General features: G+C 54.5%; 1 protein-coding gene across 6 annotated transcripts in view; it reads right to left on the reverse strand.

Annotated features, from left to right (window-relative positions):
- Positions 1-1094: 1094 nt before the first annotated feature.
- The window catches only part of MYO1C (myosin IC), a 39716-nt gene continuing 15475 nt past the window's right edge, over positions 1095-25335 (reverse strand). For 2 of the 6 annotated variants that reach the window (XM_060268421.1, XM_060268426.1), the window contains exons 2-32: positions 16910-17068; positions 16242-16357; positions 14752-14950; positions 14294-14374; positions 13359-13538; positions 13096-13194; positions 12866-12979; positions 11370-11441; positions 11114-11233; positions 10784-10869; positions 10310-10415; positions 9855-9935; positions 9011-9102; positions 8693-8787; positions 8519-8565; positions 8342-8422; positions 8137-8242; positions 7693-7810; positions 7427-7540; positions 7283-7359; positions 7063-7131; positions 6405-6489; positions 6098-6257; positions 5093-5176; positions 4870-4963; positions 4726-4781; positions 4412-4547; positions 3949-4019; positions 3668-3765; positions 2918-3017; positions 1095-2629 (exon numbers count right to left, since the gene is read on the reverse strand). In XM_060268421.1, the coding sequence (XP_060124404.1) occupies positions 2603-2629; positions 2918-3017; positions 3668-3765; positions 3949-4019; positions 4412-4547; positions 4726-4781; positions 4870-4963; positions 5093-5176; positions 6098-6257; positions 6405-6489; positions 7063-7131; positions 7283-7359; positions 7427-7540; positions 7693-7810; positions 8137-8242; positions 8342-8422; positions 8519-8565; positions 8693-8787; positions 9011-9102; positions 9855-9935; positions 10310-10415; positions 10784-10869; positions 11114-11233; positions 11370-11441; positions 12866-12979; positions 13096-13194; positions 13359-13538; positions 14294-14374; positions 14752-14950; positions 16242-16357; positions 16910-17068 (3123 nt within the window). In that variant the 3' untranslated portion in view covers positions 1095-2602. Of the gene's footprint in view, positions 2630-2917; positions 3018-3663; positions 3766-3948; positions 4020-4411; positions 4548-4725; positions 4782-4869; positions 4964-5092; positions 5177-6097; positions 6258-6404; positions 6490-7062; positions 7132-7282; positions 7360-7426; positions 7541-7692; positions 7811-8136; positions 8243-8341; positions 8423-8518; positions 8566-8692; positions 8788-9010; positions 9103-9854; positions 9936-10309; positions 10416-10783; positions 10870-11113; positions 11234-11369; positions 11442-12865; positions 12980-13095; positions 13195-13358; positions 13539-14293; positions 14375-14751; positions 14951-16241; positions 16358-16909; positions 17069-21921; positions 22508-22537; positions 22895-25335 lie in introns of those variants that run through there. The other 4 variants (XM_060268425.1, XM_060268423.1, XM_060268424.1 and 1 more) reach the window with 4 other exon arrangements.

Genomic DNA, 25335 nt, shown 5'->3' on the forward strand with positions numbered 1-25335 from the left:
CATCCATCCCATCCCTGGCTGCCATTGCAGGCACCGTCACTTAGTGATCTGCCACCTCCCTCAGTGCTGGGCAGCAACCAATCTGTTACATGAATTTTTGATAAAAGGAAGGAAAAAACCAAATGATGCTGTAGGAGTCTGGCAGTGCCCAGCTGCTGGCTGCTGCTCTTGCAGCTTTGGGGATCCCCATTGACTCTTCCCTAGGAAGAGGTTGGAATTGAGAGGTTCTAGTTTCTTCACAGAGGTAATTCTGCTTCATGGGACCAGTTTTCAAAAACTCAAACCAGAAAAGAGAGACCATTGCCACTTTTTGGTTATCAGTTTAAAACAAGAAGTGAGCACACTAATGGGAAGATTTGAGTTGCCACCACTGTCCATCCCAAAATGGGTCATCTGTGAAAGTCACCCCAATTTCTACCCTCTGAACTTGTATTGTGTACTGGTATATATATTTTACAAAATAAAGGGTTTTCCAGGCCAATTAAAGCCACACAGGATGCTGCCTTATGTAAGGTGAGAGCAATTCTCCATCTGGAGTATTTGGCATAGTGTGTTTCAGGGGTTTTGGGCTTCTGGCCCACAAAGCCAAGGTAATGGTGGTTTTGCAGGGGTGGGGTGGGGGTGCTGCAGCCTTGGGCTAGGTGGACTAAGTACAGCCCAGCCCCAAACTGCAGTGATGAGGAAAATCACCAAACTCTGAAGAAGGAACAAGCTGAGGGGTGGCAAGGGTCATTTCCTTTATTAGATGAGGCTGGGTAGGAAAAAAGTCCCCTGGATGTGCATCTGCACATCCATCCCAGCTCTCCAGTTTGCCTACCAGTGGCTTCTCTGGATTTCAGCTCCTTTTAAACTGACAGTGCTGTGATTGAGTAGCTGCCATTGAGCTGTAATTTCTCTCAAATTTTGTATTAATGCAAGCATTGATACAAAATGTAAGAAAGACAAAGCTAGGTCAAATGTACCTCCCCCTGCAGCTTTTACATCTGACCCAGGCTAAGAGATCGCCATAGCTAAAGCCACAGTCTGCCACCTGTCATGTCATTCCTAGACAGTGTCCCAGTGCACTTTAAAGCTAGTTTGTAATGCAAAGAAAAATGATTTTAGTAAAAATTTATTTGGCATTTATATAGCAATAGTGCATTAAATCTTATATACACTATAGCATGGACAGCATTCCAGGCCTGGTGCAACATTTATTCCCGTCTGAAAAGAAAATCTAATTTGGCTTCTGAAGGTCAGCAGCAGCAGCAGCAGGATGCTAAGGATACAAGCACACCAAGTTCTACATCTTACCCATCAGTAATGTGCCTTTAAGCTTGTCCAGTCCAACCACAAAAGTAACTCCTATTCACATTTTTACGCTAAGAAGTTTTTCCTTGAGTAATTGTCCTTGAAAGCACTGCAGCTACTGTTACTGATTAAAGAAGGGCTCAAACTTTTGTGGGTCCTGTAAAAGACAAATCATGCCTCCACATGGCAATGAAGAAATGAAAAGAATTCTGACTCAATGAATAGGGCTTTTCATATAATTTGAATATTCAGATTAAAAACAATATTTGGACACGAGATGGAACTGTTTCACAAAAAGTTGGTTTAGTGTCAAAGGTGGTAAAAAAAATACTTTTGCTTCCAAAACCCAGGGGTTCCCACTGTAGCAGCCAAACACTGTAGAGCCTAAATTAAGCACCTCTGCATTCTTAAAACTCCACTTTATTGAAAAGGCATTTAAGAAGCTCTGGTTTTGTTTCCATGCTTGTCACTTCATGATAAAATACCCTGCAAAGGCTGGGGGTAGACAGGATGAAAGTTCATAGCGGGGAGGGCAGTAACTTACAGGGGGAGAAACCCCAGAGGTAGCATGTGGGGGAAGGAAACCATCATTGCCAACTGTCCCAACTAAGCTGGCTGCAATAAGGCCTGGGGCAGACAGATATTCCAGGCAAATAGCCATGAAGGACCAGAAGCCCCTCCCAGCACAAATGGATAGAGGGGCAAGCATTGCTAGTCTTGCAGCAAAAGCAGCCCAAGCTTTTTGATGCAAGATGCCACAACAGTGAACTGAGGAAATGAGAAGGTCAGGGCAAGGCAGACGGGCATTAATTATAGATTGCTATCACAGCTCTTCCAATTAAAAATAAGAAAATAGTTTTCAAAGTGCAAACATCCCATACAATGAGCTAGGGCATACTAACAGAATTACATGTATTATGGCTTTTACATTTTCATACAAAGCATCAAAAAATCTAGGAGAAAACATCTTCATAAAATATTTTTAGTATAAAATTTGGCATTTCATTTAGTTGGCCGGCAGCTCTACAGGTTCTCTCACTGCTGCTGCTGCTGTTCTGGGTCTGGCCTTGAGGTGGAACACAGCCAGGGGACAGAGCAGCCACCACTGCTGTGACAAAAGGTTCCTGCCTGGTACGATGGAAACCAAAGGACATAATTAGAGGATAATTCTTTGGATCTGCAGGTCTTTGGTAGCTACAAAGAAGGTCTGCAAAGCAGCCCCCACCCCCCAAAAGGTTGGCAGGGAAAGGGTCCAGCCAGGATTACAGAATTTCGTCCAACGAAGAGGTCCCTTGCGGAAGGGCAGCTTTTGTCATCGAGAATTCAGACGAGGAGCCACCTGAGAGGAAGACAAAGGTCAGCTGTGGAAGGAGAGCAACAGCTAGCCCAAAGCAGCTATTCCTGCTCAAAACCGAACAAGGTGAGCTGGCAAGGAGCCTGGTCAGGGCTGAGTAGGAACTGAGGCAGGGCTTTGCCAAGAGGGATGAGAGGCTCCTGATGCAGCATGAACAGCTGCATAAAGGCTCACACCTCACAGAGACTGGCTTAGGAGCCGCATGAAGTGAGCCCTGGGGGGTGGGCAGAAGGGTGGAGGCACTCCAAGCTTGGCCAGCCCAATGCTACTTACGACCGCAAGATGGCCGTTCTTGGCTTTGGCGACCAGCAGTTCGGATCCCGATGTGAAATCAATGATGCCCTCTTTGCCTTGCCCAACGGTGAACTTTATGCTGCAGAGAAAGGGTAGGAGAAGAGTTGGGGCAGCTCTACTGGGGCATCTTGGCTCAAAGCACAAAAGCAGAACCAGGGACCTAGCTAAGCCATGCCAAATCCATGTCACCACATGCCCAGGGGTGGGATTAATAGATGGAAATTGGTATACAGTAATTGGACAATAAAAGGCAGGATTAAAAACAAAACCAACAAACAAGGCTTGTCACTAGTACTGTCTCTCGAGTACAGTGACCCAATCTTCAACATGCTTCTCGTAAATTCTCTTTACAGTCCTAACATCCCTATAATCCAGGCCATGGCTGTCTGAAGAGGAACAATCTGAGGCTGAGAGACTCGCCTCTTGTGAGCTTGGAGCAGAGCTGGGATTTGATATTGGGGCTGTTTGTCAGCTTGCCCAGTGGCCTGATGCGGCACTGGCTTTCCACAGCAACACAAAATACACAGGACATTCTTCTGGCAAAGCTGTTTGACCTATAGACTGCCCCTTCCCTTAATAAAGCAGGAACAGGCCTGGAGGCCTTTACTCTTAAGAGAAGCAGGAGGGCGGTAGCTCCTAGGACCCACATCAGACAGGCCACCTGTCTTTCAGCTTATTTTATATCAAGAGTGGGGCAGACATTTTAAAATAAAAGTATAGCAATCTCACCTGCCCTGATTGATATTCACACTGTTTACTTTGTTGGCACAAATAGCAATTTTGGTCAGAGTCTCAATCACAAAATCACTCTGTAGCACCACATCTCCCTGGAAAACAAACCCAAATGTCTTTCAGAAAGATTTTCAAACTCCCACAAGGTACAAATCTGTTGGGAATCTGGCTGCTCATCACTGGATTGAGCCACCAAACCCCAAATCCAGCATGTACCTGGTCCCTCTCCCAAATCCCCTCTCCTCCCAAATCCACAGCTAATAGAGCTGAGAAGCTACCTTCTGCTTGTTATCCTCCCGGATCACGTGGAGAACAAAGAGGCTGTCACTCAAGCTGCTGACAGAGATTCCTGTTGAGACAAGAAACAGCCATTTTGCTTGGCAAAGTGGCCTCTCCAGGCACGGCCACCTTTCTCTTCTGTGGCAACACTGGCAGCTCCAGCCCTCTAGGCAGAACAGGCCCCTCTTGCCACCTCCAGAGCTCCAAGCTAGGAAGCTCTGTCAGGGACCTGGGCGGGGGAGAGAGGCCCACAAACATGCCTCACAATGCCAGCAGACAGCCAGGTTCTGGAAAGTGCATCTAAAATCTCAGAGGAAAACAAAGTTCTCTGAGTTGGCCGCATGCGTGTGTCACAAACAACAGCTCCCAACAACGGGGACCAGGCAACGCTTGCTCCAAAAGCAGCTTCTCCCCACCCAGCCTCCAGGCCAGCCAAGTGCTTGTTGGCCGCCATCTCCGCACCTGACAGGTTGCCGTAGTCAATCCGCTGCTTGACCTTGGCCTCTTCAACCAGCAGAATTGCATTCTGGGTGAGCAGCAGCTGCCGGGCTCTGGCCTTGTAGCCTTTGCGGTCATACTTGGTCACGGGAACTGCATACTGAAAGGAGCAGCGAGAATTCCCAACAGCAAATTTCCACAGTGCCTGAAGCAAGAGGCTACGGGGGGCAGCAGGGAAGAGCAGCAACTTCCACCCCGGCCAGACCTTCTGGGCCGGCTCGGCCTCCTCCCTTCAGAGCCCCTGAGCCGGGGCCAAAGAGCCTCCATGGCTCACTTACCTTGAGCGTCTCGTTTCCCAGCACTTGAAGGATTTTGGCATTAATCTCTTCGCTACCTGCCGCAAAAAGGAAAGAAGGGCATTTGGAAGCAGCTAGCTGGAGACGGCAGCCCCGCCCCTGGCCAGCCTGAGAAGCCCCACTCACCAAGGCGGGTGTTAAGGAAGAGGCGAGGGACGCTCTGAGGATAGTTGTCCTTTTTCCCCTTGAAGATCTCGCTGGCCACCACTTTCTGCTCCAGCTGCGGAAGAGACAGGCGGAGTCACAGCGCTCCCCAGGGAAAGGAGGAGCCACTTGGAAGCCGCTCACATAGAGCCATTCTCCTTGGGGTGGGACAGGCAGGGAAGGAGGCAGCCCCAGCGCTACCCACCTGCAGCTTCCACTCAGGGCTGATTCTCTTGCAGTAGCTCCACACCATGTTCTGCATGCAGAGGTCTCTCAGCAGCTGAGATGCCTGAAGGACAAGGAGCAAACACACGATGCCAGCTGGAAAGGGAGACCACAAGGGGCAGAAGTAGGGCAAAGACACCCTGCTCCTCAGCACACCATACGAGGAAGGAGCAGCGTTTGGTCAGCTTTTAAGCTCTCAGCACCCAAGCAGACGCCAGCTCACAGATTTAACTGGCCCCAAGCTGAGAGGATTGCTAAGGACCCCCTCTGGACATTTGCACAGGGTTCAGGGCAGCCCTGCGGCCTGAATGGGAGGTGGTGGCAATGGCACAACTTCACACTTAAAGGTTTCCTTAGACAAAAGCTCCCTGCAAGAGGACCATCTCTTCCTCCTCCTCCTCCTGAGCTAGATATTTTGAGGTCAGAGCAGGAGCTTTCTGCACACTTCATGCTTTTGCCTGCCTGAATAACACTTTGGGAATGAAAGGAGGAGATGGGCCTGGCACTTGTGGGGCAGGTTGCGGGGCCTCCAGCTCCTTATACGTCACTTCTGAGGGAGGGAGAGGAGGGAGGGGCGGTGTCTGGCATCTAGAATCTTCCCTCTTCTCTCCCTGCCAAATGTCCCACAATTCCCAGACTGGGTTGCAGAGTCTGTTTTGCTGACTCCCTTTGGAACATTAATAATAATACATTTATAAACTGCTTAATATTTGAAAATATCTACAGACTGCAAGGAGGGGGAAGCACATCACAATGATCTGGGTTCATTCATTCAAAAGCAGAGCATCTCATTCAGCCAGGAGATGGTGGCCTAGACACTCTTTTGCTGTCACCCACAACTGCTGATGGAGAAAGGTTGAGGCTTCAGGATGTGGGACATGCAGGCCTGCTTGGATCCAGGCCCAGGACAGCAGCAGCAGGAGGAGCTCCTTGGGCGAGGCAGGCTCCCACCCACCCCACTGCGTTGTGCTGTCTCGGGGGCTACCTCTCTCAGGGAGGGTGGAGGCACCGGCCAGGACTTGTCCAGAACATTCCGGGGCAGGTTCCGCTTCAAGTTCATCAGGAAGGAGTAGCGGATGTAGTCAAGGAAGTATTCGTTCTCGGGGCAGCGAGCGTAATTCCGGTAAATGAACCCCTTGATGAACCTGCAGGGAGACCCAGGGAAAGGCCTCTTAGGAGAGCAGAGAGGCACTCCCCCCCCAACAGCCCCCACCTCCCCTCACAAGCCCTGCAAGGGGCAGGGTGCACCCCCTCCCCCGGCCCAGAGAAGGGGAGAGGGAGCCCAGACGCACCGCCGGACGGTCTCCACGGCCCGCTTCTTCTCGGCTGCCTTGCGCCGCCCCAGTCTCCCTCGCCACCAGGACTGGATAGTGATGGCTGGAGGGAGCAAAGAGGGGGAGACGGGGGACAGTGCTGGTGAGGGGGCAGGAATGGTGGATGGAGCCAGGAGAAGGGCAGCTTGGGAGCCTGGCACAGAGGCGGCCACTCCTTTTCCACTGCTCCAGAGGGCTGGTTTGGCTGGTTCTGGCCAGAGGGTGGGCAGACAGACTCCCTAAGGGCAAGGGCTCTTCAGTGGGAGAAGAGGCTGCCCCAGGAGGTGGCCAGGGGGGTCCTTGCCAGAGATGCAGGAGGCTACCCAACACACACTCTCTCGCTCTCTGGGCATTTTGCTATTCCCACCTCGTGGCAGGAGGTGCCCTGAGGAAAGGTGCAGAAGCGCCCCCCGCCCCACCTGCAAATGGCTGCTAGAGCAAGCAGAACGCAGGGCCCAGAAACGCCCCTGAGCAGGGAGGCCCTTGCCCTGCCCACCCCCCTGCTGGCCTCAGGGGTTGCTTGGAGCACCAGCCCTGCTGCTTAACTGGTGCCATCTTGAGCATGACTGTTCCTGCCCTGGATGGGAAGGGAGGGTCTGCCCCTAGAGGAGACGCAAAGAGCTGTCGTGCTTCCTACCTGACAGCTTCATCTGCCGAAACTTCTTCCGCCGGTAGTAGCCTCTCCAGCCTGCTTGGAGCTTTGTGGCTGAAGCCAGGGAGGGAAGAGGCATGTTGAGCACAGAGATGGGCATCCCTGGATGGCCTTAAAGGTTGCTGGGGCCCAGCGCCTGCCTTCCTTGACCCCCGGAGGGCTCCAGGCATTCCCTGCCCCCAGACTCCCTGAAGGGCAAACTCACCCAGACTCTGCTTCCGGATCTCCAGGCTGTCTTCTGTTGCAAAGAGAGTCTTGGGAAAACGAATAAATATTTTTGTCCTGGAAAGGAAATTATCCGTAAGAGAGAGAGAAGGTTTATCCCCCACCCCCAGGCTCAGCCACCTACCTGCCCATCTTGAACTCCTCCTGCTTGTAGCCGAGGTGTTTCAGAAGCACAGCCACGCCATCATGGGGCCTCCCGTCCCAGGTGGGCCACGTTTCGGGACACAGAGACTTGTACCTGGCCATGGAAGGGATGGCAACCTGGTCACATGACCAAGGGAGCGCCAGGCAGAGCCCCAAAGCCCCATCCCGCTGCCCATCTCCTCTGAGGGGACTGGGGCTGCCACAGCACAGCAAGCAGGCAGATCAAGGGTTTGCATGCACAGCTACCTCTGGAGGAAGACTTCGTATTTTCGCCGATAAGCAAAGCCAGCCCGACGCACTCGCAGGTTCTCCATCAAGCCCAAGTACTTCACCTGATGCCGGATCAAAACTTCATCAAAACGGCCTAGAAAATGATTAGAATGAAGGAGTGACCCGCAAAAAAGGGCAGCTGGGCCCACGCCCTGCCCAGCGCCTGGCTTGCCCTCTTGGTGCCTATGGAGCTATTCTTCCAGAGCAGACAGTTCCCCCCCCTTCAAGAACAGGGCAGTGCAAGCCAGGCAGCATCAGAGGAGGCCTAGGCGGCAGCCAGAGCTTATAACTTGGGAGTTTTTGAGAAAACCTGGAAAGAGGGGGATCCAGCCCAGGCTCAGAATCCCCTCAGACCCGGCTCTTTGCTGGTGACCCTCCCCGCCCTCTGGGAAGGAACCAGGGACAGAGGCTCAGACCCACCCGCCTGCTTGGCGTCATTGGGCTTGATGCAGCGGATGTAGGATGGGTCCTTGGACATCAGGATTTCCATGAGCTTTGCGAGGCTGTTCTTAAACTGTGTCACTGCCTGCAAGAGAGGAGAAGAGAGGAATGGAGCAGAAGAAAGGATCAAGGCCACCTGGCCTTGCAGGAGGACGACCACCCACCACCCTCTTTGGGCTCTTACTGTCTCTGGCCGCTTCTTGTCAGTCAGCTCCGCCCGGTCAAAGCACTGGTTGACAATGGGGTTCTCTGAGTTGCACATGGCCTGTGGGGGCAGCGAGAGGGAGTCAGGGTGGGGCAAAGGGGGCCTGGCTTAACCCCAGGAGCCCAGGGCAGAGGCCCACTTCCAGCCGGGACTCACCTCTTTGAGGTTCCTGAAGAGGAGGTCGTTGTTCTTGTCCAGGAAACCTGGGGAAGGAAGCACAAAACCAGTAGCATAAAAGACCCCGCCAGGAGGAGCTGTAGGGAGGGTTTCCTCCTGAAACAGCGTCTGTCTGGGAAGGGTGGCACAGGCCTGGAGATGGCCGCCATCTACCTGCCACACTGTAGGTGACGTCCCCTGCGTAGTGCTGCAGGCGGAACTCCTCTCGGCCCAAGGACTTCCGGGTCTTGGCATCTGCCAGCTTGTGTCTGTGGAGAGGGAAACCCCATAAATGGGCAGAAGACGGGAGTGAGGGAGCCAGAACCAATGGCTCAGGGTCCCAGAGGACAAGGTTGGGCTGGAGGGGATTGGGTCCCTGTAGCAGGAGCAGATCGGCTGCTTCTGTTCTCAAAGAAGGTGCTGAAACCTAAGTGGAGCCTCCAGTCCTGGGCTGAAGATGGAGAGGCTCCTCTGGCCCCCAAGGTGACTCACGTGAGGAAGTGGGGGTGGTTCTTTATCGTCTCCTCCAGTTTCACCAGGAAGGTCATGTCGGTGGCGTCTCCAGGCCTCAGGCACTCCTCATCCTGCAGGGGGGAAATGGAAGGACTTGGGGGTCTAGCAGGCAACACCACCCTCCTTCTCCCCACAAGACCATCACTGGAGCCTTTCAGAGCAGATGGAAGCCTCCATAGGATCGGGGGGGGGGGAGGAGGCTTACAGGGGTCCCCAGGAGGCTGCCCACTGACCAACTTGGCTAATGGGCCCAAAGGAGGGAGCAGAGCAGAGCAGTGGGGGTGAGGGCCCAGGAGGGCATTTCCTGTGCTGTGGGGCTCCCTACCAACAGAGGTGCCTCTCTTGTGAAGCTGCAGGCAGACAATGTATGTTTTCAGAACCTTCCCAATTCTTTTGACTGTAAATTGTTTCCACCAATTAAAATCCTGCATTTTTGCAGCCCTGGGACCTTTGGGGAAGGACAGGACAGAAATGCTATCCCACCCCCAACAGCAGCAGCAGCAGCAGCAGCAATAATAATAATAATAATAATAATAATAATAATAATAATAATAATACCTTTAATTTTACCCCACCCATCTGGCTAGGTTTCCCCAGCCACTCTCAGTGGCACACAGCATATATAAAACATACTAAAACATCAAACATTAAAAACTTCCCTGTGCAAGGCTGCCTTCAGATGTCTTCTAAAAGTCAGATAGTTGTTTATTTCCTTGACATCTGAAGAGAGGGTTTTCCACAGGGAGGGAGCCACTACCGAGAAGGCCCTCTGCCCACAATCTTCTCACACCCTTTTTTCCCCAAAACATCCTTGAGTACTTACCAAGACTGAAATGATGCCTTTGAATTTCTCTTCCACTAAGTCACAGATGATCTTGTTGTTGAAGTACTGGACAGGCTCCCACTGCAAAAAGGAAGCGAGAGAGTCTGAGTGAAAGAGGAGAGGCACATGGGGGAGCAGCTGGCGGCACCAGCTGGCTGGGCTCTCCCTTTGGCCTTCGGGGGCACAAGGGGAAGCCCCTCATTGCCAAGAGTCAGGCATTAAGGCCTCAACTTCTTGCCCTTCAAAGGAGAAGTGATGGCTGCTTACAGCCAGGCAGTTAAAAGCAGAGCTTTACGTGGCCAGTAATCCAAAGGGCAAGAGCTCAGCAGAGGCCGGCTGGCCAAAGGGCTGACTCAGCTGGACTAAGTAAGTTGGCCTCCTCAGGTGTAAATGGCAGCCCCTCCCTTGCTGGGAAAGCAGAGGAGCCCCACCCCCTCACCACTGCCTGCTCTTACCGCAATTCCCTCGGCCTCGTATTCCTCCTGCTCCGATTTCAGTGTGAGCTCGATGAAGAGCTGCTGCAACTTTTCATTGCAGTAATTGATGCAAAACTGCTCAAAGCTGCAAAGGAGGGAAGGCAGAAAAGAGCTCTTAGCCCCAGCAGAGGCAGACCCAGCACAGACTCTGACCCCCACCCCCAAGCAACCACTTCCACTGAAGGGGGGGGCCACAGTCATGGGTGGCAGAGTGAGACCCCCCCCTCCCTGCTGGTGCTGGTTCTTCTCACAGCCATGCTGGCCTGCAGCAACTCGAGATGCCGAGTTTCAGTGGCACAGCACAAGGTCAGAGACAAACCCTCGGGGGCGGGGGGGGGGGGTTCCTGGTGGAGAGCAGCCTGAGCCCAGCCATGTGCCAGGCGGCCCCTTGCCCCTTGGAAGACAGGCAGCCCCTCCTCTTCCTCAACCTGGGCAGGAGCCAGGAAAACCCACCTGTTGTGCTGGAAAACCTCAAAGCCGTAGATGTCGAGCAGCCCCAGGACGGAGGCACTGCTTCTCCAGCCCAGGCGCTCCGTCTCCTGCCAAAAGGCACAGGGGAGTGAGAGCCCCCCTGGGAAGGGCACCCTCCCCTTGCCCCCCTGCCCTGCCAAGGGGCCTGGAAAATGGGGACTTTGCTCCTGTCCCAATGCTGGGAACCGCCACCAAGCCACCCTTGCAGAAGGAGGCCTGCTCCTTGGGGGCCCCTTTTCTGGAGCAAGGACTCCTCCATGGAGGGCGGCACCCATGACCCAGTGGCCATCATGGGGAGAACAGCCTGCTGACCTTGTAGGCGAGGGACTTGTTGATCTTGCCCACCAGCCACGAGAAGGTGCGCCCGTAGATGGCCTTGGCGAGGGCGTCCCGTGCATAAGCCGCCTGCTCCAGGTTGAGGGGGCTGACCAGCTGCAAGGAAGGAGCCGCCATCAGCCTCTCTTCGGCCAGCGGACCCAAACCAGTGACCATCACCAGGAAACGCTCCTGGGTTGGCCTGGACGCCTCCCCCCACCCTCCATGGCAGTCAGCCGGCCAACCCTCTTACCTCTTCCCCCTTGGCGATGATCTTCTTGTGGGTCAGAGCCTCTCGAAGCAGAGACCCTCCAACCCCCAGGAGCTGCAAGGCAGAAAAATGAGAGCCATGGCTGAAGAGCCACAGGAAAAGGGTCCTTCTCAGCCCTGAGAGGAGGAGGAGGAGGAGGAGGAGGAGGAGGAGGAGGAGGAGGAGGAGGAGGAGGAGGAGGAGGAGGAAGGCAGAGACCCAAACTGGGAGAGGACTGATGGGTCCAATGCAGCCAGGAGAGAAGAGAAGGTGCAACCTGCCCCACCCCTGCTTAGCATCAGAGAAAGGGTGTCATTATTTCTCATAGAATCATAGAATTGGAAGAGACCACAAGGGCCACCCAGTCCAACCCCCTGCCAAGCAGGAAACACCATCAAAGCATTCCTGACAGATGGCTGTCAAGCCTCTGCTTAAAGACCTCCAAAGAAGGAGACTCCACCACACTCCTTGGCAGCAAATTCCACTGCCGAACAGCTCTTACTGTCAGGAAGTTCTTCCTAAAGTTTAGGTGGAATCTTCTTTCTTGTAGTTTGAATCCATTGCTCCGTGTCCGCTTCTCTGGAGCAGCAGAAAACAACCTTTCTCCCTCCTCTATATGACATCCTTTAATATATTTGAACATGGCTATCATATCACCCCTTAACCTTCTCTTCTCCAGGCTAAACATGCCCAGCTCCCTAAGTTGTACCTCATGGTTGCCTTCCTCTGGACACGTTCCAGCTTGTCAGTATCCTTCTTGAACTGTGGTGCCCAGAACTGGACACAGTACTCCTGGTGAGGTCTGACCAGAGCAGAATACAGTGGTACTATTACTTCCCTTGATCTAGATGCTATACTCCTATTGATGCAGCCCAGAATTGCATTGGCTTTTTTAGCTGCTACATCACACATGTCAAGTTTGTGGTCTACCAAGACTCCTAGATCCTTTTCACATGTACTGCTCTCAAGCCAGGTGTCACCCATCCTGTATTTGTGCCTTTCATCCCCCCCCAAGTGCAGTACTTTACATTTCTCCCTGTTAAAATTCATCTTATTTGGCCCAGTTGTCTAATCTGTTAAGGTCATTTTGAAGTGTGATCTCCTCATGTTAGAGGAGAGTGGAAGTCTGGGGTACGGTTTAGCCTCTTCTCTTCCAAGAGCTGTGACTAATCCTCACCCCCCAAATATACTGAAGGCCTTATTCACACTTTTCAAGTACTGCAAAGTCATTTCCCCTGGCATTCCATCTTCTGACTCCAAGAGCTGCAGGAATAAAACTGTGGCCTGCCTTCATATTCACTGGACGTTGATTCCCCCAACATTACTTGGCCATCTCTCAGATTCCTTCATTTCTTTGATCCCTTTCTCTAGACTTTATGACACACACATCCTCCCTAAAAAAAACCCTCCAAGTGCTGCAGCTCAGGCCCATTTCGCTCCTCTCCATACCCCGTTCCCACTGCCCCCTCCCTGCCCACTTGGCCAGCTCTGCTACTCACCCTGGCCAGGTACTTGATCTGGTTCTCTGTGGTCACTTGAGAGCTGCCCTCTTCATCAGCAGCAAACTGGACGTTGCCCAAGTGCAAGACACTGGCCACAATGCTCAGGAGGTCCTGGGAAGAGAAGAGGGGAGGGCCAGGAAGGGTCACCAGCAGAAGAGCACCACAGCCCCCTCCCTCTCAAACACGGGGAGGCAGCAGCAGCTGCAGGAGCAAAAGGGGCCTCTTACCTCCACTTCGTTGTCGCTGAAGTTAATGACGGACAGGGCCCTGCGCACACCCTTCCAGTCACTCTTGTCGTTGATGGAGCTGACTTTGGCACACTGGCCCTGGCAAGAGATGGGGAACGTGGGGAGGAGACCCTCAGCAGCGGAGAGGGGAGATGCAGTGGCTGCCCCCAAAATGGACAGGCAGGCGGTCCTCAGCCACCGCTTAGCCCCACTGCAGGCCCCAGAAAGGCTTCTGCCAGGGGTGTGTGTGTGCAGTGTTTTACCTTCACCAGGAACTGGTACTGGTGAGGGCTCTTCTCCAGGCCCAGCCTCCGCAGCAGGTCCTCCTCGCCCCCTTCCAGCAGCTGGTAGAAGATGTGGAAGTTCCTCTCGCCGTGGTTCTGGTGCACCACCCGCGACTTCTCAAGGAGGTAGTTCAGGATGTGGCCCCCAATGGGAGCCCCCTAAGGCAAAGAAGGCAGCAGGTGTGGCTGGCAAGGGCAGAGAGGGAGCCAGCCAGCTGCTCAGGACCCCTTGGCAGAGGGGCAGGCAGAGGGAGCTGCTGCCAGAGCTCTCAGGGTTTCTCCACCAGGGGGCAGCCCTGCACACAGAGCCGCCTTTCCGCGCAGGGGGGGGGGGAGCGGCCTGCTGCTGAAGCTCTGTCCTCCTCATCTCAGAAACCGGAGCCCACCCCTTTTGGGACAGGCCAGTCTTTCCTCTCCAAAGAGAGATGCTCAAAAGGGGGTGGGCTCAGAGAAGCTTGCATGCATTTTCCATAGGGGACATGATGAAAAGCTTTGGGGGCTGGGGGAAACCTGGCTCCACATGAGGACAGAGAGAGGGCAGGGCCGTCTTAAGCGCCCCTCGCACCATGGTGCGCCGGATCTCTCCGGCGCCCTCCCGCCCCGTTTCCCAGCGTGGTGGGCGGGTGGGCGCAGCTGCGCGGCGGACAGGCCGGCCAGCGGGCGGGCGCAGCTCGCGGCGCCCTCCTGGCAGGCCACTGCCATGGTGCCCTGCGCCACCCAGCCTATACGTAGGGCCGGCCCTGAGAGAGGGGCTCCCCCCACTCCTCCACAGCTCAAAAGAAGGGGGTTTTCGGTGGCCCGTGTGTGCACTGCAATGCAGAAGGGTCCAGTTTCAGCCCCCGACATCACCAGACAGGGCAGGGAGAGCAGGACGGACCAGGAGGCTAACTTGGTTTGCCCTCCTAGGGACTCACCTTATAATCGAACTGGACATCCATGTATTTCCCAAACCGGCTGGAGTTGTCGTTGCGAAGGGTCTTAGCATTTCCAAATGCCTGGAGAGGAAGAAGAGGACAACTGATCTCCAGACATGGGGAAAGGACTCTGGCTCAGGCACAGCCCCTCGGACTGCAGGCCTTGCCTGGCTTGACTTTCTAGCCTGGCCCCCAGCTGGCCTCAACTCGGACCCAAGTGCTGACCACTGCAGGGCCTCTCCTGCTTCCCACAGGCATCCTGGGCCAGGGGCTGGCAGATGGGCTCCCATGGGTGTTGGCACCCAGCAGCGCAAAGCAGGCCACAAAGATGGGGCAGGTCCACCGGGGAGAAGCGGCTGTGCTGTGTTGTGTCCAGCTCTCTTCCAGGCCCAAAAGCCACAGAGGAGAAGGCGCAGCCGCAGCCCCAGCACCTTCTGAACTGGGCCTTGTGCTCTTACCTCCAGGACTGGGTTGGACTGCAGGAGCCGGTCCTTGATGGTCTCCACCTGCTCGCTGGCTGGGCAGGTGACGGCGTAGTACTGCAGCACCTTCTTGGTGGCTTCCGTCTTGCCAGCCCCGCTTTCACCCGAGATGAGGATGCACTGGTCCTTCCTCTCCGTGCGCAGAGAGCGGTAGGCATTGTCTGCAATGGCGTAGCTGAGGAGGAGGAGAGAAGCAAAGGGCCACAGTCGTCACCACCCGGCCAGCGCCACCGTCCGGCACTCCCGGGGCCTGCAGGGGGTGAGGGAAGGATGCCTGCTGAGGGGGCACAGCAGCCCCACCCTCAGGGACGGCCAACCTTCCAGGGCGCTTTGGTAAAAGCACACCCTTCACTCATCTGTGCCAGAGTTTTGCTTCTACTTCTTCTCTTTTCACCTGCCTGTGCCTTAAAGAGCTTCTGCTGAGGCCCTTTCTCCAGGCACCTTCCTCCTTTATTTCCAAAATGTCTACCGTAAACCCAGTACGCCTTGCCATTAAAACAAAATGTAAAACAAGTGTAAAAGCTGGTCGAGAGCGATATGGACAACTACAGGGTTGGATTCTATCTGGCCAGGGAAAGGCTGTGGCAACATCTGATTGACATGATGCAGCCAAGAGGGGCTGTTTGGCTGTGGTGCCCCAGCTGGGGAAGGACACCCCCAAAGAGACTTGCCCAGGGCCCACATAGCAAATGTTTTGGCACTCAGGGAGGCACTTTCCACTGCTACATCAACGTTTCAAGGATTTTGTCTGCTGGCTCATAATTGAGAATTTGTACTTTTTTGCTGTATGCTGCCCTGAAATCCCAACATGATTTTGGGTGGTATACGGAGAGCAAACTATTTTAATAAATAAATAAAATTTGATAGGGATTGGGAGAGAATAAATCCCGAATTTAGTATTCTTTTGCCCTCCCTCCCTTCTTTGCTTTCCCTCATCTCAAGGAGGCTGAAGCTTGTGATCAAGAGCCTTGCAGATCCAACAAGTGGGAAGTTGGGAGGCAGCCTGTCCATCTAAAAGACAGCACCCCCCATGCAGAATGTGACCTGGGATATCCCCTCCTTCCCCCCTCCCATCTCCCAAAGCAAAGGGGGTGGGAGGGAGCAAAGGCACTCCCTATATTTTGTACACACACACCCTGCAAGCAGTGCGGCCGGGTGTTTTGTCTTACGAACCCTCCAAAATTGTGCTCAGAATCAGTGCTCTCTTCTCTAAATGTGGAGTGTTCACCCAGCTATGCAAACAAAGATACTCTGGCGGGTTCCTGGTCTCTTAGCAACATGGGAAATGCTGGGCAGAGGGAGCAGGAAAATCCCACCCTCTGCCCTCTCATGCGCACGCACGCACACACACACACACACACACAAATTTTCCTATCCTTTAGGCGTGGCTGGCGGCCTGTGGCTCCAGAGGCCCAGGACAAGCAAGAGGGGGAGGGGGGACTGGCTTGACCCCTGGCGTTACCCACAGGTGAGGAGAGACCTCGTAGAAGCTCACGCCCCGGTAGCGCTCCATGTGCTGCTTGCTGTAGATCTCCAGGTCCTTGTAGGGATTGACGGAGACCAGGACAGAGCCGATGTACGTCTGCAGAGCAAGGGAGGGAGGTGAGGTCAGGAGGGAGGGAGAGAGAGAGAGAGAGAGAGAGGAGAGAGAGAGAGAGAGAGAGAGAGGGAGAGAGGGAGAGGGAGGGAGGGAGGGAGAGAGAGAGAGAAGCCTCTGGGATGTGGCAGTTGCATCGCAGAACACCTGGTGATCCCTCATAGTGACACTCTTCTTTGTTGCCTTGAAATATTCCTCCAGGAAATGTTCCCTGCATCCCTCAAACAACTTTGCTTTCAGCTTAGGAGGGGAGGCTTTCTCAGGGGATTATTACTGGATGTCATGAGAAACTGGAGGGGGGGCAGAATGGTTTGCATCCCTCAATATGTTTGCCTGTGGGGCTGAGAGCAGCTGCACCTCAGGCCCCACCCCAGCCTGGCATCCTGGACCCTCTGCTCCAGAACCTGCAGTGAGACCGCCCTGCTGGGTCCCAGCACACCAAAGCAGAGGGGCTCTGGGCAGAGCAGCATAGCACCACGGGGAAAGAGGAAGCTGCTGGATGAAGGGGGCTGCCCCACCCGCTCCGGCTCCACTCACGTAGATGAGGTTCTCCTTGAACCGCTTGCGCAGATTCTCGATGAAAGCCGCTTCGCTGGTGAAGTTCTCCAGCAAGACAAAGTCCTGGACTCCCACGCGGTCGCGAGCCGTCAGGGCGCTCTCCATGGCTGCTAGCCGGATCCCGTCACTGCCGACAGGCTGCGAGGAGCAACAAGAGGGGAGGCTGAGCCAGGCGGCTAGAGGTGGACAGGGAGGGAAGCCTCGTCGTGCCTGGGCTGGCTGTCAAGGAAGGGCCAAAGGATGGAGACCAGAGGAGGGGCTGGCGGGGGTCAGGGAGAGGCATCTCCACAACAAGGAGGGGACAGAAGTCCCCAACCCACCAGCAGAAGTCCACATGCCCCACTCCAGCCCAGCCAACGCCCCTCAGCTGGTTCACTACCAGAGTTTTAACATCTCCTAGACTCAGTAAAGGAGTCCAGCTCCCTGAAGCCACAAACAGCAATGCAAATCAGGATCCTTCCCAGGAAGTCTGCGAGGCAGAAGGGAGCGGCTCTTCCCAACCCCAACCCCCACAATCCACTGGCATCCCGTCCAGGCCTCCAGGTCCTGCGCATGCCATGGGGGCTCACCTCATGGTTGGCCAGGTGGAACCCCATGGGGATGAGAGACCTCTTCTGCTGGATCTGGGTCAACAAGCCCTCCACGTTCATGGCGGGGGTGAGAGGGAACGCAGCGTCCCCACGTCCTTCGCTTGCTGGGAGTGGAGCAGTCAGCCTGCCGGCCTCTCCCCAGCACTGCACAGAGCCCCCCCCTGCCCCCGCCCCGGAGGAAACTTTCCATGCCAACAGGAACATTTCCTCCCCTAGCAAATCCCCAGGAGGGGACAGGGAGAAAGGAGGCACACCTGCCCTCCGCAAGCCTCCCTCTTCACCTCTCCCTGCCACTTTCCCTGCTTTGCTACTGGGAGGGGCTCTTTCAAGGGGGGGGTAAGCCAGGGGGTGAGACCTGGAGTTTGGGGGGGCAGAGTGGGGAGAGAAAGGCAGATGCCTCAGAGACAGTTGAGCATCTCTCTCTCTCTCTCTCTCTCTTCTCCTCCCCATTCCTGCAGGGGCTCCTGGCACTAGCCAGCCCCCCCCAAAGAACCCCACCACCCTCAGCACCAGCAGCAAAGGGAGCCCAGAGGTCTTCCTCCAAACACCGGCTGGCCAAGGAGGGGAAAGCAGCAGCAGGAGGTCACATCCAAGCTGGACACGGAGACCTCTGAGTGAAGCCCACCGTCCTGCCCCCCCCCACTCCGGTCTCCCCAGTGCCACAGGTACAGTTGGGGAACAAAGTGGTGACTATGGGGGAGGACAGCAGTGTGATATATGACCTAGGCGCCAAATGATACCTTGAATCTGGGTTACGGTCACCACAGTCTGCTCACCAGGGGGTTGGACTAGATGACCCCCAGAGTCCCTCCCAGCGCTAAAATTCTACGATCCTATGATCTCAACTCTGCACTGCCAGATTGTACTTGTTCTTACAACACTTCACTAATCCCACTATGCAAGGAAGAGAAACACACACAGGGGAAACTACGGAGTAAGGCAGAGGCTTTTAAACTGTGCTTGCCAACCTGGCACCTAGAAATCGCCACACAATCACAATGGGACCTGCACCAGTAGCAAAACGCACCTGGGGAATTTTGAACCCTGGAGGAGAGGGCACTACCTAACAAGGGCCTGTGCTGCTGGGGAAATGTTTAGCCTGCCTCTGGTGCTCTCACCACTGAACACCACAGCCACAGAGCATTTGCCCTGGGGGCCCAAAGGGACTGGCACACCCAGATAACTCCTCACCGCAAACCAAGGGAGACAGAGCCACAGTGATGCTCACCCCATGGGAGGTGGAAGGAGGGTGAGAAGGGGAGAAACAGGACCCACACGGGACCCTCACCCCCACATCAATCCTGAAGGCTCATCCCTGGCAGGCAACCCCCTTGGCCAGACAGATCAGCTTGATGGGCCCATCTGGGACGAGCCAGCAATGCTCTGCACTGGCTGGCTGCCTTCCCTGGGATGCGGAGGGGGAGGCAAATGCCCCAGGGCTGTGCTGGGAGTGGGCAGCCTCCCCTTCCTCTGGGGACACGGGGCTGGCATGGCTGGTCCACCTGCAGCTTCTCTGCAGACGGGACTGAACCTGCCCATGCCCATTGTTCTGCCCGGACACTGAGGTCCAGTACCGAGGGCCTTCTGGCGGTTCCCTCGCTACGAGAAGCCAAGTTACAGGGAACCAGGCAGAGGGCCTTCTCGGTAGTGGCACCCACCCTGTGGAATGCCCTCCCACCAGAGGTCAAAGAGAACAACAACTACCAGACCTTTAGAAGGCATCTCAAGGCAGCCCTGTTTAGGGAAGCTTTTAATGTTTGATGGATTTCTGTATTTTACTGTTTTGTTGGAAGCCCCCCAGAGTGGCTGGGGGAACCCGGCCAGATGGACGGGGTATAAATAATAAATTATTATTATTATTATTACTGAGGGTCCTGAGCCTCTGCCCACAGGAGGGAAGTGCTAGATAGGGGAATCGGAGATTATAAGATGTAATGCTGTAATATACTTTAAACATACATGCCTTATTATAATACAAAAATTTATTAAGGAATTATAGATATTTATAGAATGTATATATAGTAAATACGCTTAAGTAAGAGTAATGTAGAGAAGCCAGAAGAGGGGTGGAGGGAAGTTAATTAGGATAAGATATAGATTTAAAAGAGAATAATATTGTCAAGCTGTATTGTGTTTAAGATATTTTGAAAAATTAATAAAAAAAATATTGCAGAAAATAAATAAATAAATAAATAAATAAATAAATAGATAGATAGGGGAAGTGCAACGCAGGCAGGGTGGTTTTTTGACTGCCTGGTAATATTTGGAGGTAAAGCAGGAGCAATTCTGGTGCTAAATATGCAGACATGTTCACTGCCCCCCCCCCCTCTCACACACACACACATTTTGTGCCAGGATCTTACATGCTTTTCTTGCATCTTGGATTGGGTAAAAGCAAATAAACCTAACATTTAAAAATAGTACCGTTAGGCGTCTTTCTGAAGCAAACAAGTGTAAATTCTGCAGTATTTATTCAAACAAGAATTATAAACATTCCAATCATCAGAGGCAGAACATTGAGGCCCAAGGACACATTACTTTGTTGGGGTGGAATGGAGAGATATGGGGAGGGAGGGAGGGAGGGAGGGAGGGAGGGAGGGAAGGAAGGAAGGAAGGAAGGAAGGAAGGAAGGCCTGCCTCTTGGACACGGGGACACACACACACACACACACAGGGTTTCCCTTTCCAAAGTAGAAGGAACTTGGGCATATAGAGAAGTTCAGGCTGCTGCAGCCTCAGGAATTTCCCTCCCTGCCTCTGCTGGACCACAAGCAGTGATGCCGGGCAGAGGAGAGCTTGCCTGTGTCTTGCTCCCCAACAGGGACCCCTTTCCACACACCCCATAGAAAGGGATCCTGCTTTCCACCAACCCCAAAGGCAATTTCCTCCAGAGGCAGAATTGACAACAGAGATGGAGGAGGCTGAGCTTCTCCCCACACTCCAGAAAACACCCCCTTCAGCGGATGGGCTGGCCAGCTCCACAGCTCCAGTCAAACTGTTCACTGGCCTTTTGAAATCTCTACAGGGTCCCTCCCTCACCCAGGCAGACGCAGGCACCCCCTCCTCAGCTGCCAGGAGTTTCACGGGGCATGGCAGTGGCACCATTGCCCCAGGGGGTCCCTGCCCTGGCTGGCAAAGAGGCCCCACGTCACTCTTGCCTGGCTGGGGCAGGCTAGCATCCAGGCCAGGTGCCAAGAGGGCAGGTGGGCAGCCAGGGAGCCCAGCCAAGGCACCTGGGCCACCCTGCTCCCTCCCTCCTTGCTTGGCTGCAAAGGTTGCTTGTTGCTCTGGCCGCCCACTAGGCAAAGCTCCCCTTCCAACTGCAAGACTGAGCATGTTTCATGAGTCGACTTCCTCCTGGTGCACAAGCCCAGGCCAAGAGCAACATGTCCCACAGAGGAAAGTCACCACCAGCGGGGTTTCTCCAGGCCAGCTTCCCCACTGACTTGCGGGCGCTTCTGCTTCCAACTTCCCTTGTGTTGCTGCCCTGCCCCTCGGGCTGGGACTTAGGAGGGGGGCTGTGGGTGTCGCTCAGCTGCTCCCCTGCCTGGCTCAGCCCCCCAAAGGCACCTGAAGGTGAGAGGCCCAAGTGCCACCAGAGGGTCCTCCTTCAACACCCTTTGGAAGGCTTTTTTGACTGTTTCACGTGGATTCACAATACCTCCCCCCCCCACTTGCAACACACACAGAGCAAGGAGACAGGGCAAGCCAGAACCATCCCAGGGGCTGCAGCTGAACAAATGGCTCAGCCCTGTTTGTAAGGGCGGTGGCAGCAACGCTCTTCCTTCGAGGGAGGCTGGCCGGCCGACAAGGCTCCTATGATAAGGAAAGCTGAGGCAGGATCATTGCCTGAAGCAGTCTCTCCTCTCCTTCAAAAGCCATCATGGCCCAGGATGGAGAGGGGGGTCACCTGAGGATGACGAAGGCTCCCCCTCCACGCCAGTTCACCCAGGAGGGGCCCTTGAGGCACATCAGGCCTAGCTTTCCTGGGTCACTGCAGGACTGCCGGGGGGGGGGGAGGGACAGGGACGGGACGACCAACTCCAGAGCATCACTGCTTGTGGGCTCCCCTCCCCATGTCCTAGTCCAGTGATGGGCAACCTTTTGAGCTTGGTGTGTCAAAATTTGCCAAAAAACCGAGCATTACTCAGGTGGTGTGTCACTTTGAGGGAAAAAATGTATAATTGTAATATATAACTGTATTTAATAAACCAAAAACTAATCATTTAACCAAACCAAACCAAAAACCCCTTATTTATCACAAAGTGCCCAGAGTTGTTGAGCTTTTTGGGGGGAGCTGCTGACCAAAGTTTTGGAGGGTTTTTTTTGGGGGGGGGTATGCCCCAAAGCTGCTGTGCTTTATGGGCGGGGGAGAGAACAGAAATAAATGACAAATAATACCTTCACTGGAACTAACACGCAGCACCGACATAGTCTGCCAAAGCGCCAAAAAACCCAGCACAGAACGGGTTAAAAAATGAACGCTGTTACACCCAATCATAGTCTGCCAAAGCGCCTGAAAAAACATCACAGAAAGGGTTAAAAAAACCAATCTCTGGCTACCAGCAACAACAACAACAAAGGATCCGGGTTTTAACAGTGGAGACAAGCTGTAGCAGAGACAAGCTCTAGTGGAGACAAGCTGTAGGAGGAGCAGGAGAACAAATGGGGGGAGGGAAACAAAAACAAAAACAGCGCAAATGGGCCGATGGGGCGTGTGCCAGCAGTGAGGGCTCTGCGTGTCACATCTGACACGCGTGTCATAGGTTCACCATCACTGTCCTAGTCCCTCCAAGAAATAGGCTCCCTCCCCACACCAGATCCAGAAACCCCACAGAGAAAACCTCCAGAGCTTTGTGGCCACACTGACACCCCCCCCCACCTCCTCCCAAGTCCAGGTCTGCCCCTGCAGGACAGGGCCACAGGGAGGGACATCAGCTGGAGGCCAGGATCAACCCCCAGGAGACCCATGGAGGATTTTCCTGCCCCTCCTCTCCCCACCGCAGAAAAGCCTTACCACAGCCCTGAACTTCATGGCTGCCCCTTGCCAGTGTCACGGGCCTTGGTTCTCAAAGCAGGGATCCAAAGGATGTTGCCTCTACTCTCTGTTGCCTCTCCCCTCCGGGCAGCATCGCCCTGGGCTCTCCAGAAGGCTTTCCTTCATCGCCAGCAGCAGCAGCAGCAGCCCAGATCCTGGCTCCACGGTGAGCAATGGGCAGCAGAGGCAGGCGGGCAGGCGAGTGGGCACACCCTAAATCACAAGCTGCAGCAAAAGCCTCTGCCGGCTGCCTTGGATGAATAGTTCCCTCTCAGCAGGCAAGAGGGAGAGAAAAGGAATCCAAGTGGCTGAGGAAGTTGGGCCCGAGCCCAGCACTCCTCATCAAAAGCCACAAGGAGGGGGGGGAGGGAGGGAGGGAGGGAGGGAGGGAGGGTGGCGGGCCCAGCTTGGCTCCCAGAGGACGACGGCAATGGAGAGATGCCCAGCCAAGGTAGCCCAGGAGGGAGGAGCAGGCGGCCACCGGGCCACATCCACGGGGCAGTGGGAGAAACGCAAATATATAAGCTAGGGGCTAATTGGCACCTTGAATTCTGGGCACCCAGAAATCTCCACATAGTCGCAAACTGACCCGCAGCAGGAGCAAAACGTGCCTGGTGCATTTTGAAGACTTCTGTGAGGCAACACACCAAACCCACCGAAAGTCAACAATTGACCCTTTGCCGCCTTCTTCCCCCAAAGTCCACAATGTCCTGCACACACTTTCCTGCATCTTGGCCCTCTGGGCAACAGCACCCAGTGAGCCCCCCCCCACACACAAAGTATCAGAGGTTGGGGGAGATCTGGGGCCCACCCTGCCAACAGGATTGGCATGGGGGCTTCCAGGTGGGAGGCTGTCCTGGTTCTTCTGCCGCACCCTCACATTGCCCAACCTCCTCTGGATCTCCACATGGCCAAGCCTCTGGGAAACAGTGGGTGGGTGGGGGCCAGGGCAGCAAAGGCAACTGAGGGGGTCTTCTTCAGCAGTCTCTTCTTTGCCGGGGGGGGGGGAGGGAGGACAGCTGCATGGCTCCCCTTGGCAATGGTCAGATCCCGGCCTTCCTGGCCAGACTTGCTCTACTCAGCTGATAAGCACCTGTTTCCCAGCAGGCCTGGAAGGGGGCAGGTGGAATCTCTCCCTGGGCTTGGCAAGGGGGTGGGGCTCTGCCAGCTGCATCACCAGCCAAGCATCTCATGTTGCAGGCCACAAAGGGAAGGATTCAGAAGGGCCTTGGGATCCTCGCCTGTCTGTCTGTCCCGACTCAGGATTGCCACGCTCACACCTGAGAGATCAATCGATCAACTGGTCCCATTCCCCCCCCCCCGCTTTGCCAGGATGAGCCTTTTGTATCCTAACCCCACAGCTGCTTGAGAAACGGAGGCCACAAGGGAGGGGAGGGGTGGGACAGCCGAAGGCAGCCAGGCAGCCCCCAGGAGGCTGAGCAGGAGCCCGTCACCCTGGGCCTCCCTCCCAGGTACAGGCAGGGAGTGGAGGCAGAGTGTCTCTCCGCAGGGAGCTTTGGAAGAAGCACCCCAAACAGGCCAAAGGGGTCCGCTGGCTCTCAGCTCCCCATTTCCCTGTGGCCTGTGGGTAGTTTCTCTATACAACAGTGATGCCCAGCATCTGTATTACAGTGTGGGATGCTGGTTTGACAGGCACGGACAGGAAGTCCCTACAGAGGGTGGTGAATATACCGTAGCACATGATATCATAGGCCCCGAGGTCGCTAGATGACATCGCAGGAGACAAAGAAGTATAGTCAGCCGCACCAACAGGTAAAATAACAGTTTTTATCCGTGGGCTGTTGGGCAGCTGAATGGGGGGGGGGGGAATAGTGGTGCAACTGACTTCCGACAAGCACACAGAGTGCGAACAAGACTGAGTGTATGGGGGGGGGCTTGTTTAATTTCACCACAAACAGGTGGTGTAGTGACAATAAAGGTTTATTTATTATTATTTTATTATTGTTGTTGAATCGATCAGTCGTGTCCAACTCTTCGTGACCCCATGGACCATAGCATGCCAGGCACTCCTGTCTTGCACTGCCTCCCACAATTTGGTCAAACTCATGTTCGTAGCCTCGAGAACATTGTCCAACCATCTTGTCCTCTGTCGTCCCCTTCTCCTTGTGCCCTCCATCTTTCCCAACATCAGGGTCTTTTCCAGGGAGTCTTCTCTTCTCATGAGGTGGCCAAAGTATTGGAGCCTCAGCTTCAGGATCTGTCCTTCCAGTGAGCACTCAGGGCTGATTTCCTTAAGAATGGATAGGTTTGATCTTCTTGCAGTCCATGGGACTCTCAAGAGTCTCCTCCAGCACCATAATTCAAAAGCATCAATTCTTTGGCGATCAGCCTTCTTTATGGTCCAGCCTTATTATTATTATCTGGTGCCAAAAGGCCCTCAGGGTGGGGTCCAGAGGCCATGCGGAATAAAATGCCACACTGGTGCCCCTTGCACAGGACCCTGCTTTGTTGTTTGTTGTAATGCCTTGATCCCCCTCGCCACCCCCAGCACCCAGAGCGCAGCAGCCACGCAGCCCCCCAGCTCAGCCTAGTCGCCTGCAGAGCTTCTCCCTGTCCTGCCAGATGTGGCACTGAGGAGAAAGAGCTGGATTCTGCTCAGCCAAAGCCTCTCCTCCTCCCAGCAGCCAGACCGTCATTTTCCTTTTAAGGAGAAAATATGTTTTCACTGGGAAAGTTCAGTGTCCAGAGTCTGCGGTTGCTGGAATTCCCCACCACTGGAAACGCCTCCTCTCAGCAAGAGGCTCAGGAGAGCAGAG

This window comes from Zootoca vivipara, chromosome 15, assembly GCF_963506605.1.
Source record: "Zootoca vivipara chromosome 15, rZooViv1.1, whole genome shotgun sequence".
NCBI classification, from domain to species: Eukaryota; Metazoa; Chordata; class Lepidosauria; order Squamata; family Lacertidae; genus Zootoca; species Zootoca vivipara.